The following is a 15,801-nucleotide window of genomic DNA, read 5'->3' as shown; positions in this document are numbered from 1 at the left end:
TGACAAAATCCATTAGAGTTTTGGAGGATTAGGCCAACAGCTTAACAGGATTACTACTCTGTAATTTTAGTGAACTTGACGTACCTGCCTACAATGTCTAGAAATACTCCAAATGTCTATCAAGTTTATATCAAGACACAGTATTTAATTCACATGAGCACAGTCCACAACAATAGTGGAGAGAAACACAAGAACTCTCTCAAATCCAACGGGGAAGGATTTGGCTGCTGACTGCGCATTTGCTCTGCTGAGGACACTCAGCGACACAGCTGTCACTGTGGATCTGTGAGCTGTGACCCGACCTGAACTGTCTAAAACTATTTCCTAGATACATCACTTTTCTGAATAAAATCCTTTTTATACACCAAGAAATCAATTATCATGCAATTAGAGCTAATGTGGCTGAACTAATTTGTCAATTAATTGTGCCAAGGCAGGAAGTGTAAGGCAGTAGACTGAAATTATTCAAATCATTCATAGTTTAAAGATGACGTATTGTAATTATTTCATTATGAAAGCATGGGTTAGTAAAACAGTTTACTGTAAAGTTGTAGCCTCCACTTCTACCTCAACTGTCAGTGCCAAATTTAACAAACAGCTGAACAATGTGCGTTTATTACTAATAATCAACATCGCCTATACTTCAAGAGCTCTACTATATTCTGTCCATTTATCAATTAATGTTCACCAAGCCAACCTTTCGCCAGATCTAACCCATAAAGCTCACCTTTGGACGTTTAACTAAATAAAACTCCTTTAGGTTGTTTTTTCTTGAGTTAAGTCGGAGAAACGTAATGATAAAACTTTACACCCACCTTCTATTCTCCCACGTGACATGAATACGGAATGTGAAACATTTGTGGTCAGTGTCAAAGTTTGATGGTTTCAGCTCCAGCATTTCTAGCGTTAAACAATTGTTTTTTTATGTGGTTATAACAATGTACAATCAGTCATACCAGTTAATTTAACAAAGAAAAAAAATACATTATAGCTACATCTGAGAATGATAGATTAAAAAAAATCAATTTGGTCAAAGACGCCTTCAGACGACCATTAAGGTAAAGAGTAGATTTTAACTACTGACATGCATTTCTCATTAGTTACAAATTTAAGAGACACAAAATAACATAAAAAACAACAAAAAATAGCATTAAATTTCAATTAGAAACCAATTAAAAGAGGGGGTTGAATTAAGAAATGTGAAATGAAACCATTGTTAAATCTATGTGCCCTGTTTCTTCCGCTCTGACAACACCGGCGTTGATTGGCTGGGTGTCACGTGACCTCACAGCTGATTTCGTTGGATGAAGTGTTTTGCTTTGGCCGTTCATCATCTCATGTAGCCATTTCTGGTTAGCAACTCTGTAGAGTAGCATAGCAGTCATCGTCAACTGTAGCAAGCTAGTATGGCACAAGCAGCACAGGCAAATGCCTTCGATGCAAACAACTCTCAGATCCAGGTGGAACACGACAGAAAGCGTCGGCAGTTTGTTATAAGACTAAATGGTAAGTTCAACATGTAAACATTAGCATGCTAGCTGGCTAATGCTAGCCCAGAGGTTGGTGTAGCTTTCCTTGCTGCCAACATCGTCGTCGTGCCCTTATTGATAACTCCAGCTGCCATTTCAGACAAAGAGGGGTTATTCATTTCACATAATCGGAGTGTCACGTCTTTATTCAGCTATTATTTCTTGTCAGGAACTGAACAGACGACACTGCCTTGACTTGTAACTTCACCAGCTTGCTTATTTTAGCACGACGAAAACATTTTCTTCGTTCCTTACCTGAAAGCAAATGTGCAACCTTCAATAGCATCCACTCACAAGAGTCAGTTTAATAGACATTCAATATAAACATCAATTATTCTTCTAAGTAACTTATAACGACCTAGTTCCTGTCCCCAACCTTTTACAAGAGCATTTTTCTATGAATCTGCTGTATTTGATTTGGCCTAAACATTGACAATTGCATGCAAGAATTATCAGTAACCCCTAGCAAGGTGGTGTCAGGCTGCTGTTTGTAAGCTGTATGAAACTAGGTCGGGTGGAGACAAACTTGACACAAACAAGAGCAACGACTTCTGTCTGCCCTCAGGATCTCATGATCGTGCAGTTCTTCTGTATGAATATGTTGGGAAGAAGACGGTGGACTTGCAACACACCGAAGTTCCAGATGCTTACAGAGGGAGAGGAATAGCCAAGCACCTGGCCAAGGTAAAACTCATAAGTACTCAGATATTAAAATCAACGACCAAAGTGTCCATATAAAATGCTGTCTGATAAAATGCCTGTTAGAACCATTCAGATGTGATTTTATGCTTCTGTGATGGCAGGCAGCCATGGATTTTGTGGTGGAAGAGGATCTGAAAGCCCACTTGACCTGCTGGTACATTCAGAAATACGTCAAAGAGAATCCTCAGCCTCAGTACTTTGAACATATTTATCAATGACCCTACATGGCTCGGACAGAGAAGAGGAGAAAGAGACTCCCAGTGGATAAACACTGCGTGGCAGCATGCTTTGGAGTTACAGGCTGATATACAACAAATGACCTTCCAGGCATTGTTAAACAAAACATTGAGTGACTCCAGAGACAACTGATCTCACTGCAGAGACGTCTGTGAGCTGAACGTTGGGTCAACGGGTCAGTTATGTCCATAACACGTGGTTACACACTCACCAGAAACAGGAAGTGAATCAGCTTGTCCCAACTTGTAAGAACATGAGCAAATAAACTAACCAAAGCTGAAGCCTGTTACCTCAGACAGAAACCTTCAGGATGAGTACCCATCACTGACTGGAAGCTGGGGTTTGGCATGTAGAACAGATGTGAGTCAAGTCTTATGTTGCAGACTTTCTGTCCTCCTTTTGGACTCACTGGTTGCGAGCAGCGTGACAAGATGACTGACCCAAGCGTCTTTCTCCATGGCAGTTTGGACAGAAGCAATTAGGGCTTCACTGATGCTCAAACTGTGATGACTTTTATATTTCGACCCCTTTTTGATATTCTGTGGCTTTGTTTTTTGTTTTTGTTTTTTTTCAATTTGCTTTCCCCTCTCTTAGAAATTGTGTTCCTTAGGGCTGAAATGCTAATTTAGTAGACTGTGAATACTAAACGCATTTTTTAAACATCAAGCTACTCTAAAGAGGTGTTTTGTAATTGCAAAGAAGTATAGGCATACATGTAGTGGGTAATGGGTCATTTTTTTAAATATAATCTGTAATTTGAAGACATTTATTTTCCCAAACTGTCAATTTGGTTCCAGTGTCACTCTATCCACTTCCATTCTTCCCAGTAACAGAAATGTACTTACTGACCATTATTGGAGTCTAATTGATTAGTCAAAGGTGCAGGGATTTGTAAACCAAAGAACACAAGCTGACAATATCTAACTCTGGAGGTGCAATCCTGAAGAAGCCTCAAGACGAAACTCATTATTATCTGCTTTGTATGTGTTAAATGTTATAGACACAAATGTGTTAAATTGGGTCTGAAGCTTGTCACTGTGTGGTACAACACCTCACTGTGGATATGGATAAATATGTCTGCTGAAACCAGCATGTCAAAACAGCACTGCTATATTCAGGGCATTTACATTCTATGGTGTCCACCGTCTTTTCCTCTGTCAAGGAAAATGAGCTTACACACTTGTTTTTTCTTGTCATTTGGTCTATTTTGTTTGTTGTTGTTTTGTCTGTTACCCACAAGGCTTCTTTTGCAAGCTGATGTCAAAATGATAAAGGTCATTATAGAAGAAACTTTTTACTGGTTTCCCTTTTTTGGCTCTTCAGGAGCTTTTGCTGTCGACAATCTTACGAGTCGAGGGGAAAAATACCTCAGGTTAATCAACACGCTCACTGGCAGGACATACATCAACATGCAAGGCAGACTCTCTGTCTGCTTTAATCACTTAGGGGTAATGGCAGGAAATCACTACACACCTATTGACAGGCCCAGGTATTCAAGGTGGTTATTTCATTTTTTGTGTTTATGTTTATATTTGTGTGTTTTCTTGAAAGGAAGTTTTGAGCAGGTGGCAAATGCACCAATCAAAATGTACCAATCCTTGTTATATTGTTTTGTGCTTGAGACTTGTTTTTTTCCATTCCTGTTGTCTATAAATAAATAAATAAATCAAATACTCATCACATCATTAATGTCAAAGTATTTATAACAAAACAGAGGAAGATGCACAACATAGCCAACGTTAAAGAGAAGATTTGATAATGCACAATATATTTTAGCCAGCCATATCTTGATGTCCACCTCAAAACTACATTTTTGTTTTTTTGTTTTGTTTCAATTTTGGCGCCATCTGTTGACAGTATCGAGAATGACATTGGCGGACGTAATAGTATACACTGGGTCAGCAGAAAAAGGAGCAGTATTTCAGTGTGATTGTGATCCATGTAAATTAAGTGTGAATTTAATTTAGCACAAGGAGATACACAATGTTTGTTATATGTGTGTTGTTAGTTTAATTTTAGTGTGACCATATCTTTTGACAATATCTGATGATAATAAGTAATTTGACCAAGCAGGGTCCACCACCAGCAAAACAAAAAACATTGAAGCTGTGTCGAGGATGAGAGGATGACTCTGTTCAGGGGCGAACACTCCTCAAATGGGTGCGATGCCGAGTCTTCAGGCCTCTCATCAACTGCAGAACATCTCCTGGTTGCACAAGAAGACCCAGAAGAAGTGTTCTGAGTGAAGTGAGGTAGCTCACTGAACTGCAGTGCTGCAAAGACACATGGTACCTCAGTCACCACATTTAACCAGCTTCCCATAAAGTCAAAGCACAAAAATTTAGAAAGACTAGATAGACTAGTTTTGGGCCAAGTTTAACCTAATTAATAAAGGACTAGGGCTGGGCATTGATATCAGTGCCTATTTGATATCTAACTTTGAGGAATATAAACATGTCTTGACGTTTTATCAAATTGCTCAGTGCACTAGTGTTAAAGGACAAGCTTTGCCTGAATTAAATGCACTCTAAAGTTAGAAAAGCCTTGGCTGCAACTACTTCTCTTCATTATTGATTAATCGACTGCATGTTTTCATTTGCAGATTAATAATTAATACGTGAATTGATTAATCATTTACCTTCCAACACATAGGCATGTTCTATGTCTCTAAATAGCCTACATCAGTTGAAAGGATTCTTGATACGATATTAAATATTGTGGCAGGTCGAGCAACCATGGATTAAACATCAATCAAAAATCACAGCTTTAAAGCTTTATTGATTGGATTTGTATTGATACGTCATGCAAGCGTCATTTAGCTCCCTGGATAATAAAGCTGTTACAATAGTTGTCACAGGCGCAGCATTTGGTTTCAGCTGATCTCACATTCCTGAACTTGGCCATTATAGTTGTTACATCCACGGCGCTTCAGGTTACAGCACGCGGGCAGACAGCTCATACTAGCGCACGGGTACACAGAAACAGATCGCGCGAGGGCACAATATGAGTGAGTACCCAGAAGTCTACAAAACGAACCCTATTACAAAATGATCTGGTTGGGAATGTATATGTGTATACATTGCACTGTATACAGTATTTGCACTGTGTGCATGTTGTAACCGATGCATACAAAGGACGTGCACAATTAACGATTTAAATATCTCATCGGATCCTGGATTTGTTTGATGTTCAGTTTTGATATAGTTACTTGATTAATTGCCTCCGTTCCTTTGCGTTAGATTTATTTTGAATATGGTCTGACCTCTCAAACTTCTATGCGCTGTTACAAAATACGTAACGGCAGGTACTCTGTCGTTAAAGCATCATAGGAATTGTAGTCCGCATTCGACTCCAAGTGATGCGTCGACTGCGTTGACAGACTACATTACCCAGAAGGATGGGTGCTGTCATACGTCAACTGCAATCACGGTTGTATCTCCAACATGGCGTCGCTGGGAAGGAGGCGCGGTGTCCCAGTAAGCAGGGAGAGGTCAGTTACTCCACATCTTGGCCATTAAACGAAAATGTTTTAATGCGATACTTAATTTTGTCGATGTCACCATTCGCCAGATCCCGAACGTGCATATCGTTTAGGGTGTAAAGTTAAATGCCAACACGACAAGTCGGAATTTTATCCCATGGTTAGCTAACGTTAGCTGGCTAACGTGCATTGCTAACTAACGTTAGCAAGGAAACAAACTAGCAGCTCATGTGATGTTTTGGTTATTTCACACCAACCCATTGCTGGTGGAAAAAGTTGCGTTTAGCCTTTCGTGGTTGCGAGCGTTGGTGTGATATGCCACAGCTCACATGCTACACAATCCTGGCTGAGCTAGCAGAGTTGTCCGCTGTATTTGTCGACCTGTTCTGAAAGTAAAATGGTCCTCAACTTAGCCAGCCAGTCCTCCAACTTTGTACGAGTTAGCAAATGCTACATAACCGACTCTCATGTACATTATGTCCCTTGTACGGTGATCCTAAAACGATTTTCACTGGTATAAGATACGCTTTCATATTCTTTACCCTTTAGCCATTTGCCCCACTGTCTTTGAAGCAGAATAAGCTTGGTATCCATCTAGTCGTGAGGGTTTGCTTGCCATCTTGTCAACATGTAGCTACTTGAAGGCCTCAGAGTGTTGACACTGATCCACACATATGTGTTTGTCATGTTTAAGATCATTTACAAATAAGCGGGAAAATATAAGTGTAAAGAGATGTAAGGATCGAGAATATTAGTCGATTAAAAAACTAGACGATCAACAGCAAATTGTAAATTGTTATAATTTATTTGTCAAGCCAAAATATAAAAGAGCTGTCGGTTATAGTCACATATGTTGTGTTATTCCATATTACACATTATAGAGGCACAAAGTATTTTGTTGTCAGCAATTAAACTCTAAATTAAACTTGTGATGATCATTTGGCAATTTTGAAATGTTATAGATATGAATGGATGCAAAACGATATGGAGCCAAACTAGTTGTGCAACCCAAGTAAACACATTTGAAATAATGGAGAACCAAATGTGGAGTTGCACATGGTGTAGGTCGAGATTACGAGTTGAAATGGGCTTCATAATGTTGTAAGAATGTGCTCACAATCTCTCACCACATCTTATATTCTGGAGGTATTAGACATCAACTTTTAATTTGAATGCATAAATGTTAAATAAAAGCTCAAATCAAGTTGTTGGTCAGGGAAATTGTATGTACTTGAGTAGTCATGTAATCATGTAGTTTGTTCAGTACCCTGGAGTACAAAATATATGCCATTTTATTTATTTATTTATTACTTAAACCAAATATATAATTTATACATGCATGTTGCAGATTACATGTTAATTAAGGTAGTGAGATATACAGCTGTAAATCTTAAGGAATTTAATTTGAGAAACCATTTGGGTAAAAATAATCAGCTGGAAATGTTTGTCCTAGCTATTCTAGACAAAAATTATTCATAGGTCCACAAAAAATTGGCAGGTTGGTGTAAAAATGTAGGCAAACCAGCCGTGTTACTCTGTTCTCTATCCTTTCTCTCACTGTTCCTCGCTGGTTTTTCTGTTTCTGCACAGGGGAGTGATGGCGGCGACAGACTGCTACATTGTGCATGAGATCTACAATGGGGAGAATGCGCAGGACCAGTTTGAGTATGAGCTGGAGCAGGCACTGGAGGCCCAGTATAAATACATTGTTATTGAGCCCACACGCATCGGAGATGAGACGGCCCGATGGATTACCGTGGGCAACTGCCTGCACAAGACGGCCGTGTTGTCAGGTGCTGCTTGCCTCCTGACGCCACTTTCACTGCCCCCTGAATACTCGCGCTATGTGGCGTTGCCCGCTGGCGCCCTCAGTGTGGCCTGTGCTGCCCTCTACGGGATTTCATGGCAGTTTGACCCATGCTGCAAGTACCAGGTGGAATATGACAGCCAAAAACTCTCGCGGCTGCCCCTGCATACACTCACCTCCTCGACGCCCGTGGTATTGGTACGCAGGGATGATGTCCACAGAAAGAGACTCCATAATACGATAGCACTGGCTGCCCTGGCGTATTGCGCCAAGAAGATCTACGAACTCTATGCGATATGAGTGCACTCTGAAGAGGGTTTAAGAACCAACCGAAAAAAAGGAAAAAACAAACAAAAAAACAGAACCTATCCAACCCCAGATGTAAGAAAAGTGGAAGTCACGATCAAGCCCAGCAGTTAGTGCCACACATGTGGTGTGTGCTTCCATTTTGAACTTTGATCAGAGGGATATAGTTAAAACTAGAAGGAATTGTTTTCCCCTTACATTTCCTTTACTTCTATGTGACAACAACAGCACACTTATCTCTGTAGTACCCTTGCGCCTCCTCCCCTGTGCCCTCCACCTGCATCCTTGACACACAACAAGCTAGTGCACAAGGGTATGGCAGCAGTTCCTCTGGACTGAATTGAATTGCAGTTGAAACGGACAGACATGTTTGGAGTACCAAGCTCTTTCCCCTTTCCCTCGTAGTTTTACTGTACCCCATTCTTGCTGATCAGTACATCACCCTTTCATTAAACATTAGGATATTTCAAACTCACTTTTCTGTATTTTATTTTACTTTTTTCATTAAATGGATTCTACATGATGTCCAGAAAAGAGCAAATAGCTGCAACTTATTTGAGATTGTGTCTTGTTCATGTAGATTTTCTCGAGTGGGTGACAATGCTGTGGCTCAATGTCCTCTTTTGAAACACTACAAAAATACTAACTTTTGCAAAGTCACATTTCACACATGATTCTAATAATGTATATTACATTAACTTCAAGCCAAACCCTCCTAATTGACATTTAGAGAGAGACAATATTTGACACTACAGGTAATAATTACACAGCAAATTCTAAATTCATAAGTTTTTGTGTATTGTTTATCCAATGGTGCTTGATATTATATGTTGCTGTCTAGATTAAAATTTGGTTTCCCAGGAGGAGTTTATACTAATTATGAGATGAACCAAAATAAGTGTGGATGAAGTGAAGGATGAGTTGTGATATAACAGGAGACTTGCAACAATTGAATAATAAAGTGGAATTCAGATATGAATTAGTTGAATTCTAAGAGTCACAGTAATTGCATTATGGTCACTGATTTAAAGTAAATCATTTGAGTAAGAGTAAGTAAATATTTAAATGATTTTCCATAAACACTTATTTGTTTGACAGCAGGAAATTATCAAATTAAACCCTTTTATGGTACATCTGTTCATGAAGAGTTTCCTCAAGAGAATTTCATGTAAATCCCTGAAAACCTCCATTAAACAATGTATCAGAAATAAATCATCCATCTGTTAACTTACTTCAAGGTTTGAACATTTTGGCAGTGTTTCAGTAAGTAGTGTGATCACACATTATGCAAACAGACAGCTGTGATTGGTAGCAGTCATCACGAAAATGTAAAAGTCTTGCCTTGGCCTCACAATATTTTGTCAACAATTTTTGACACGAACAGGAAATCTATAAAGTGTTGCCTGATTTAAAATGGCTGCAGTAGGCTTGCAAACAGTTCAGTTGTTGATAAAAATGTTCAACTGTTGATATTGATGAATGCCATCCTATTTCCCTGGAATTTGAAATAAGGTGCGTTTGTATTTTTACCTCAGTAAATGGTGCTTACATAGGTAAAATATATAGTTTCTTAATAATTGTGTACAGTTTATGAAAACAGCACCACAGACAGCTGAGATCCAGGCTGTTACCTGGAGAAGATTCAGTTTGCAAACCTTTGCCAGACCCTTTGTTCACCTTCACACATAGACATTGCAAACTCAGGTTGGCTGTGTGTTGGAGAAAAACCACAGTGTACACAGTGTTTTGCAGCCCATGCATTTCTCGCTCAGTCATTTTGAAATTGCATAAAATGAAATGCATTTATGCACACAGAGTATACAAAATCTTCCAATGCTATTTCCTCTCACCATACATATACTTTTATGGGATGAGCAGAGGCGGTAACACTGAAGCACAGGGAAGAGTGCACAGCCTGAGACAACCTCAGACTGGACTGGCTGTTTATCAACAATTTTAGGGATAGGGATGCCCCAGTCATCACTAAGAAGGTATTATTCATTAGAATGACAGCTCAGTATTTATCCACTGACAGTCATGGTAAAAGCTAACTCCAGACTTTATTCTCCCATTTCTTTTTAGAATGTCTTATTTAATACTTATCCAAGTCTTACACATTAGATAATCTGTTTGAGAATGTATCCAAAGTTTCACCACTAGATCCAAGTCATATTGTTTCCAATGACTGAGGGTAGACAAATGATTGCCATACTAATGTTTTGTTTTTTAATTCATGACTATATCATTTTATAAAAGTCTGAAAATGTCAACTTTGATGATGTGACAACAAACGTCTTGCCTTAGGTTAAAAAAATAAAGCTCTGTGGGTTTATTTGACTGCTTATGTTCACCTATACACGAAGAAGAATTACCGATAACTAGGCAGCGAAGAGAGAAACAGAAATGGGAAAGTGAGCCCATTTGTGCCGACCGACGTACCGAAACCTCAACTCCCACAATTCCTAGCGGGGAACACAACCGGTAGCCCCTCCAATAAACACACTCCGGTCAGAGGAGCCCGGAACAACCCATATTCCCGAATCACGCTGCTGTTTTGTACAGGAGGACAGCAATTCGGGTGAGCCGTAACTATGAACGAACTCTAGTTGAGGACTTAGTGGTTCATTACAATGTGGAAGCTAGCTAACGTTAGCATTAGCGTCCCCAGCCATTTACTTAGAGGTCTACACGACTAGCCTGTCTGTGCAGTGCATGCTAAGCTCATTGTGTTTTGTCATTTGTAAGTAAAGATTTTAACATCTAACATATTCTATACTGCACATGCTCTTGTGAAAGGTGAATGTAGACACTATCACCACTGTTAACAAAGCAGGTGTGAGTCATTCAGTGTGCTAATTGATGCGTTCAACCAGCAAATGCTATTATTTTCAACCTGTGGTCGCCGCTCACAATTAGGAATATGTACAGCAGCAAGGACACACACAGAGGGACATTGTCCACACAAAATATGTTCAGAGCATGCATGTCTTGTCTCATGCATATCCAACTGGTAAAATCACTTGTTAAAAGACAAATTAGCAACATGTATTAAGGATATAGACTATTATACTATATTATAACTATTTACTATATTATAATTTCTTACTTCTCTATGTACCTTTTAAATTGACTAAATGTTATTTTCTGTGTATTTTAAGTATATTTTCCCTTGAGTGTCCTCTGTTGAAATTCCTGACACTTATTTGCTAAAGTTTGTCATTTATAAGTGTGTGTGTGTGTGTGTGTGTGTGTGTGAGTGAGGTCATTATATGGTAGTACTTGTCACTGTTGCCATGCTGGTTGTTTGTGTTGTGCTTTGGAAACAGGACAAGTGGAAGGGGCTTAACTAAATGCACTGGACATTAAAACATTCACAATCCCTTTTGGCATTGGGGCTTGAGAGCTTACAGAACGCACATGTCAAGGTCACACCGTGGCCTGTTTAAAGCCCTTTTTGGTGTTTTTATTCTTCGTTTATACAAATATTAATATATTTGCTCACAAAAGTTTATGAACTGAAGAATCGCACTGCAACAATTATTTGCTTACTTAGTCTGATGTCCAGCTAATAAATTCCCAGTGTCTATTATAATGATAGTATGAACCCAACAAAACAAAGCAAAACCTGACATTTAATAGTTCTAATCTGCAAAGTAATTTCCCATTGATCAACTAATCAAATACGTATTATCATGGAGTGCAGGAGTCATATATGACTGGATGCCAAAATAAAATAGATCTTTTGCATGTTAGTGGTGGCTATTCTCACAATTCATCTGACACAATCTCATCTGAGATATATTCAGTGAAAATGTTTAAAATTTTTGTTGAGTGACTTCTCTGTACAAGAGTAATGGATTTGAGTGTTGTAATATTGCAAATCAACAGCTGCAGTAGGGAAAGATTCTTCCTAACTAAATGTTTTGAGCTTGTGTCCGCAGGTAGCTCGTGTGGAGCAGGGAGGGTGATTTTCAGCCATGGAGCGTGTCATGGGAGGAGGAGTTGTTCAGCTGGTTTTAGCAAGTGTGGGGTTCTTGCTGCTTTATCGGATACTTGTCCGCCTCAGACCAGGAGCTGCTCTGCAGGATGCTGTGGTGGTCATCACTGGAGCCAGCTCTGGACTGGGGAAAGGTCAGACTCCTGCTCACTTCTTCTTCTCTTCAGCTTACATGTTGATGCTTTCTACAAATCAAGTAACAAGTATCAAGTAACCAGTTTGGTGGTGCAAGTACTAACATGCCATGCTTTGATCACCATGAACAAAGACGTGTGTTTTTTTTGTGTTGCAGAGTGTGCGCGGGTCTTCCACGCTGCAGGCACACGGCTCGTGCTGTGTGGACGAGATGCAGCCCGCATGCACCAGGTGGTCCAGGAGCTGACAGCAAGTTCAACAGGCTCACAGCAGCAGGTGTGTACGCCGCTGATGGTGTGAGATTTATTTCCCCCACCAGATTCCCTGCTCTGTGTCTCTCTATTGTATATCATTTTCTCTAAAATCAAATATTTGAAGTAAAAAGTATCTCTGGTATTACGTAGGTTCACCTTTTTCACAAGCCAACTGTATCCTACTCCTCCTTAGACATTCAAAAAGTTTAGATTATTTTATCTCGTATATTATTTTATTTCATAGATTATTTCATCTTATAATGGCAGCGATGTACGAAGTGACTGTGCTACTCTGCTCTGTTCAACCACCAGACTTACGCTCCCAGCACTGTTATCTTTGACCTGGCTGACACAGACACAATGGATAGAGCTGCAGAGGAGATCCTGAAATGTTACGGACAAGTGGATGTCCTCATTAATAATGCTGGAATAAGTTACCGTGGCAACATACTGGATACCCACCTCTCAGTTCAGCGGGATGTTATGGAAACAAATTACTTTGGGCCCATTGCTCTTACTCAAGGTTAGAACTTTTAATAGCTTTTGGATCACCAGATCTGAGCATAATATGGATTAAAAAGTCAGAAATATATTGGTGAGCCAAACCTTGGAGACATTGTTTAAAGGGTCTTAAAATAAAAGCTCATATGAATTGGGAGTGAGTGGCTCGATATCTCACATGATGTGTTTGTTGCTTTGGTTACACAGGAAAGGAAATGATAGACGCTTAAATATAACACAGCTTTAATGGTCAATTTCAGATTCCCTAGGACAGGAAGCACAATATTTTACAACTGTCAGCAGTGTCTCCACTCAATAGTTCTTCCTTCCTCCCTTCACAGCTCTCCTGCCCTCCTTGATTCGCCGGCGCAGTGGCCACATCGTTGTCATTAGCAGTGTCCAGGGCAAGATAGCCATTCCTTACAGATCAGCTTGTAAGTTGCCTTTTCTTTATGTAAACAAACAAAGCAAACACTCAAACAAAGCAAACACTCAAGAGGCTTTTCAGTCTATGCGGTTGATTGGATATGAAGCGGGACTCTGGTTTGTACACACTGTGGTCAGATGCAGCTTCTAAGCACGCCACCCAGGCCTACTTCGACTGCTTACGGGCCGAGATCGAGCGCTATGGGATTCTGGTGACGGTGATCAGTCCTGGGTACATCCGAACTAACCTGTCGGTCAACGCTGTCACAGGAGACGGCTCCAAGTATGGAGGTGAGGCGGAGAAAGAAGTGTGTGACTGTGTTTACACTAACAATAAGAGAATATCAAATATGACAAATATGCGATTGCAGATGGAAGGTGGCAAACACTTTTGCACTGCACTGTACATCAACTAATGTGTATAAACAAAGACAAGAAAATTGATGATTTGTTAAAAGTGGTGTGTGTGTGTATCTAGCATTGCCACATTTGAAATAATTCCTGTTTTCTGGGTTTTCTCTCTGAGTTAGTTTTCGTCTGCTGTCCTTCCAGTCTAGGAAAAGGTTAGGAAAATTAATGAAGAAAGGAGAACAGGGGACAAAGAAATAATGATAAAATAAACAACTACAATAGATAAATATGTTTATAATCAACTAAGTCTGGTTAAAAAAAAAAGAAACAAAAGGAGAAAAACAAATCCTCAACACATGTACATGCATGTGCACATGCATATTCTATTCTTCTAAAATTAAACATTTTTGGTGCTTGCATAAGTTCATTAGTGTAAGTAGCATCTTGTTAATGTTCTCATGTTGAGGTTTTCTCACTTCAACACATCACTGTCAGTACTGGTCGTATGGTCAGTTTGTATAATCAACATATGATCAAAGATGGAGTGCAAGGCAAGTTTATTTGTATAGTACATTTCAATAACAATGCAATTTGAAGTTCTTTACATATGAGATATAAAAGAAATGCAAGGTGATGTATAAATATGCTAAAAATAATTAAATAAGATAGAAGATGAAAATAAACTAAAACAGAATAGACAGAATACAACATTATAAGACAAGAGAGGAGCACCATCCCAGTAATTGAACTGCTCTCCGGGGTTTCTATATTGGATTCCCGGTATCATTGATGCAACATGCTTTTTGTTTGTGCAACACTTTTAGTTTTGGATCAAACCACAGCAATGGGTCGGGACCCCGGGGATGTGGCTCAGGCGGTTCTGAAGGCTGTCCGTCAGAGGAGCAAAGATGTTGTTTTGGCAGGACCTCTGCCCAATATGGCCATCTACCTCCGCACACTGTGGCCTGCACTCTTCTTCAAACTCATGTCCTCTCGCGCCCGCAAGGAGCAGAAACCTAAAGACGAGTGATGCAGCAGCAGGTGAGGCCCAAGAGGCTCCCAGGGGCACGTTAGAGGCACATGGACCAAAACATGAAACTGACTGCTTCTCATGGAGGCCAAATGGACAGGAGATGTGTGTATATATGCAGCTCTTTACTAACACTTTGCCATGTCAGGGTTGTTTGAGCATCTGAAACAAACCACAAACCTGTGTGTTGCAACAGGACGTATGGTGAGTGGGTTCTATTGTTTTTGACTACCATCTATGGTTGACCAGGTTAGCAAGGCTGTGTTGTTCAGCAATTGCAAGAATGAACTTTGTCCTCAAAATTGCAGTTTAAAAGTGGACTTGCAAACACATTTCTCTGACAAGATAAAGCTGTGCTATAAACACATTGTGAGCATGTGATGCTGTTTTTCAAACTGACTTCTTGACATGGATTTGGTTTACAAAGTTGCTAATTTAGAGATTTAATATGGTCTAAAAAGAGAACAGATGAGATTTAATTTGCGAACATCACTCTGCACTGCTGTCCATCTGATGCAAACAGTAGAAACAAGTATGAGAGAGCAACTTAATCAACCAAAGTGCAGGATTTGATGAAGGTATCTGTAAGCTGTTTTGGCAGAAGATCTACCCACAACAGTTACAGTTAGACTACAACACATACTATGGTTAAAAAAAATACTTTCAACGGTCTTTCTCGAGTTGTGGTACAGCACCTGACATGCTGTTTCTGGGTCATTTGTACCATATGGTAAACAGAGCACACCACTGAAAATTATTCTCACAGCAAAATGCTTTTATTACATGTAGAGGAAGGAAACGCTGCTTATCTCTGTCCAGAAACAAATGCAGAGTCAAGTTTTTTTAGAGGTCAGTTTGATTTCCTGTTTGGGTCCAGCAGTTAGCACTTAATTTAAGTCCAGATGGGCAACATCACAATCCCCTATATATTTCTGCCCCGTATATTCCTGTTGAGTTTATTAAATGAGTTGTATTGTTTTGATAGGTGAGAACCTATTTTCCTTTATAGGGACAGTCAGGGATTTAGTTTACGGTCAGCAGAGAA

At 39.6% G+C, this 15,801-nt stretch overlaps 3 protein-coding genes across 3 annotated transcripts; all 3 read left to right on the top strand.

Moving 5' to 3' along the window:
* The first annotated feature begins 1,406 nt into the window (after nt 1-1,406).
* On the top strand, nt 1,407-2,969 carry natd1 (protein NATD1). Its single transcript, XM_070923982.1, has 3 exons — nt 1,407-1,506; nt 2,095-2,213; nt 2,333-2,969. Exons 1-3 carry the CDS (start codon nt 1,407-1,409, stop codon nt 2,447-2,449), a joined length of 336 nt encoding a protein of 111 aa, XP_070780083.1. The 3' UTR covers nt 2,450-2,969.
* Nucleotides 2,970-5,911: 2,942 nt separating this feature from the next.
* tmem11 (transmembrane protein 11) lies at nt 5,912-9,243 on the top strand. The gene is made up of 2 exons (XM_070923680.1): nt 5,912-5,958; nt 7,540-9,243. The coding sequence occupies exons 1-2, from the start codon at nt 5,912-5,914 to the stop codon at nt 8,054-8,056; spliced, it is 564 nt and encodes a 187-aa protein (XP_070779781.1). The 3' UTR covers nt 8,057-9,243.
* A 1,332-nt stretch (nt 9,244-10,575) lies between these two features.
* Nucleotides 10,576-15,121, top strand: dhrs7b (dehydrogenase/reductase (SDR family) member 7B). Its single transcript, XM_070923453.1, has 7 exons — nt 10,576-10,640; nt 12,004-12,193; nt 12,352-12,470; nt 12,761-12,971; nt 13,291-13,383; nt 13,514-13,666; nt 14,551-15,121. The coding sequence occupies exons 2-7, from the start codon at nt 12,040-12,042 to the stop codon at nt 14,754-14,756; spliced, it is 936 nt and encodes a 311-aa protein (XP_070779554.1). The 5' UTR covers nt 10,576-10,640; nt 12,004-12,039; the 3' UTR covers nt 14,757-15,121.
* The last annotated feature ends 680 nt before the right edge of the window (nt 15,122-15,801 follow it).

Source organism: Enoplosus armatus, chromosome 17 (genome assembly GCF_043641665.1).
Source record: "Enoplosus armatus isolate fEnoArm2 chromosome 17, fEnoArm2.hap1, whole genome shotgun sequence".
Lineage (NCBI taxonomy): Eukaryota > Metazoa > Chordata > Actinopteri > Centrarchiformes > Enoplosidae > Enoplosus > Enoplosus armatus.
The sequence above is the reverse complement of the archived record's forward strand: the minus strand, read 5'-3'. Positions and strand labels throughout refer to the sequence as shown.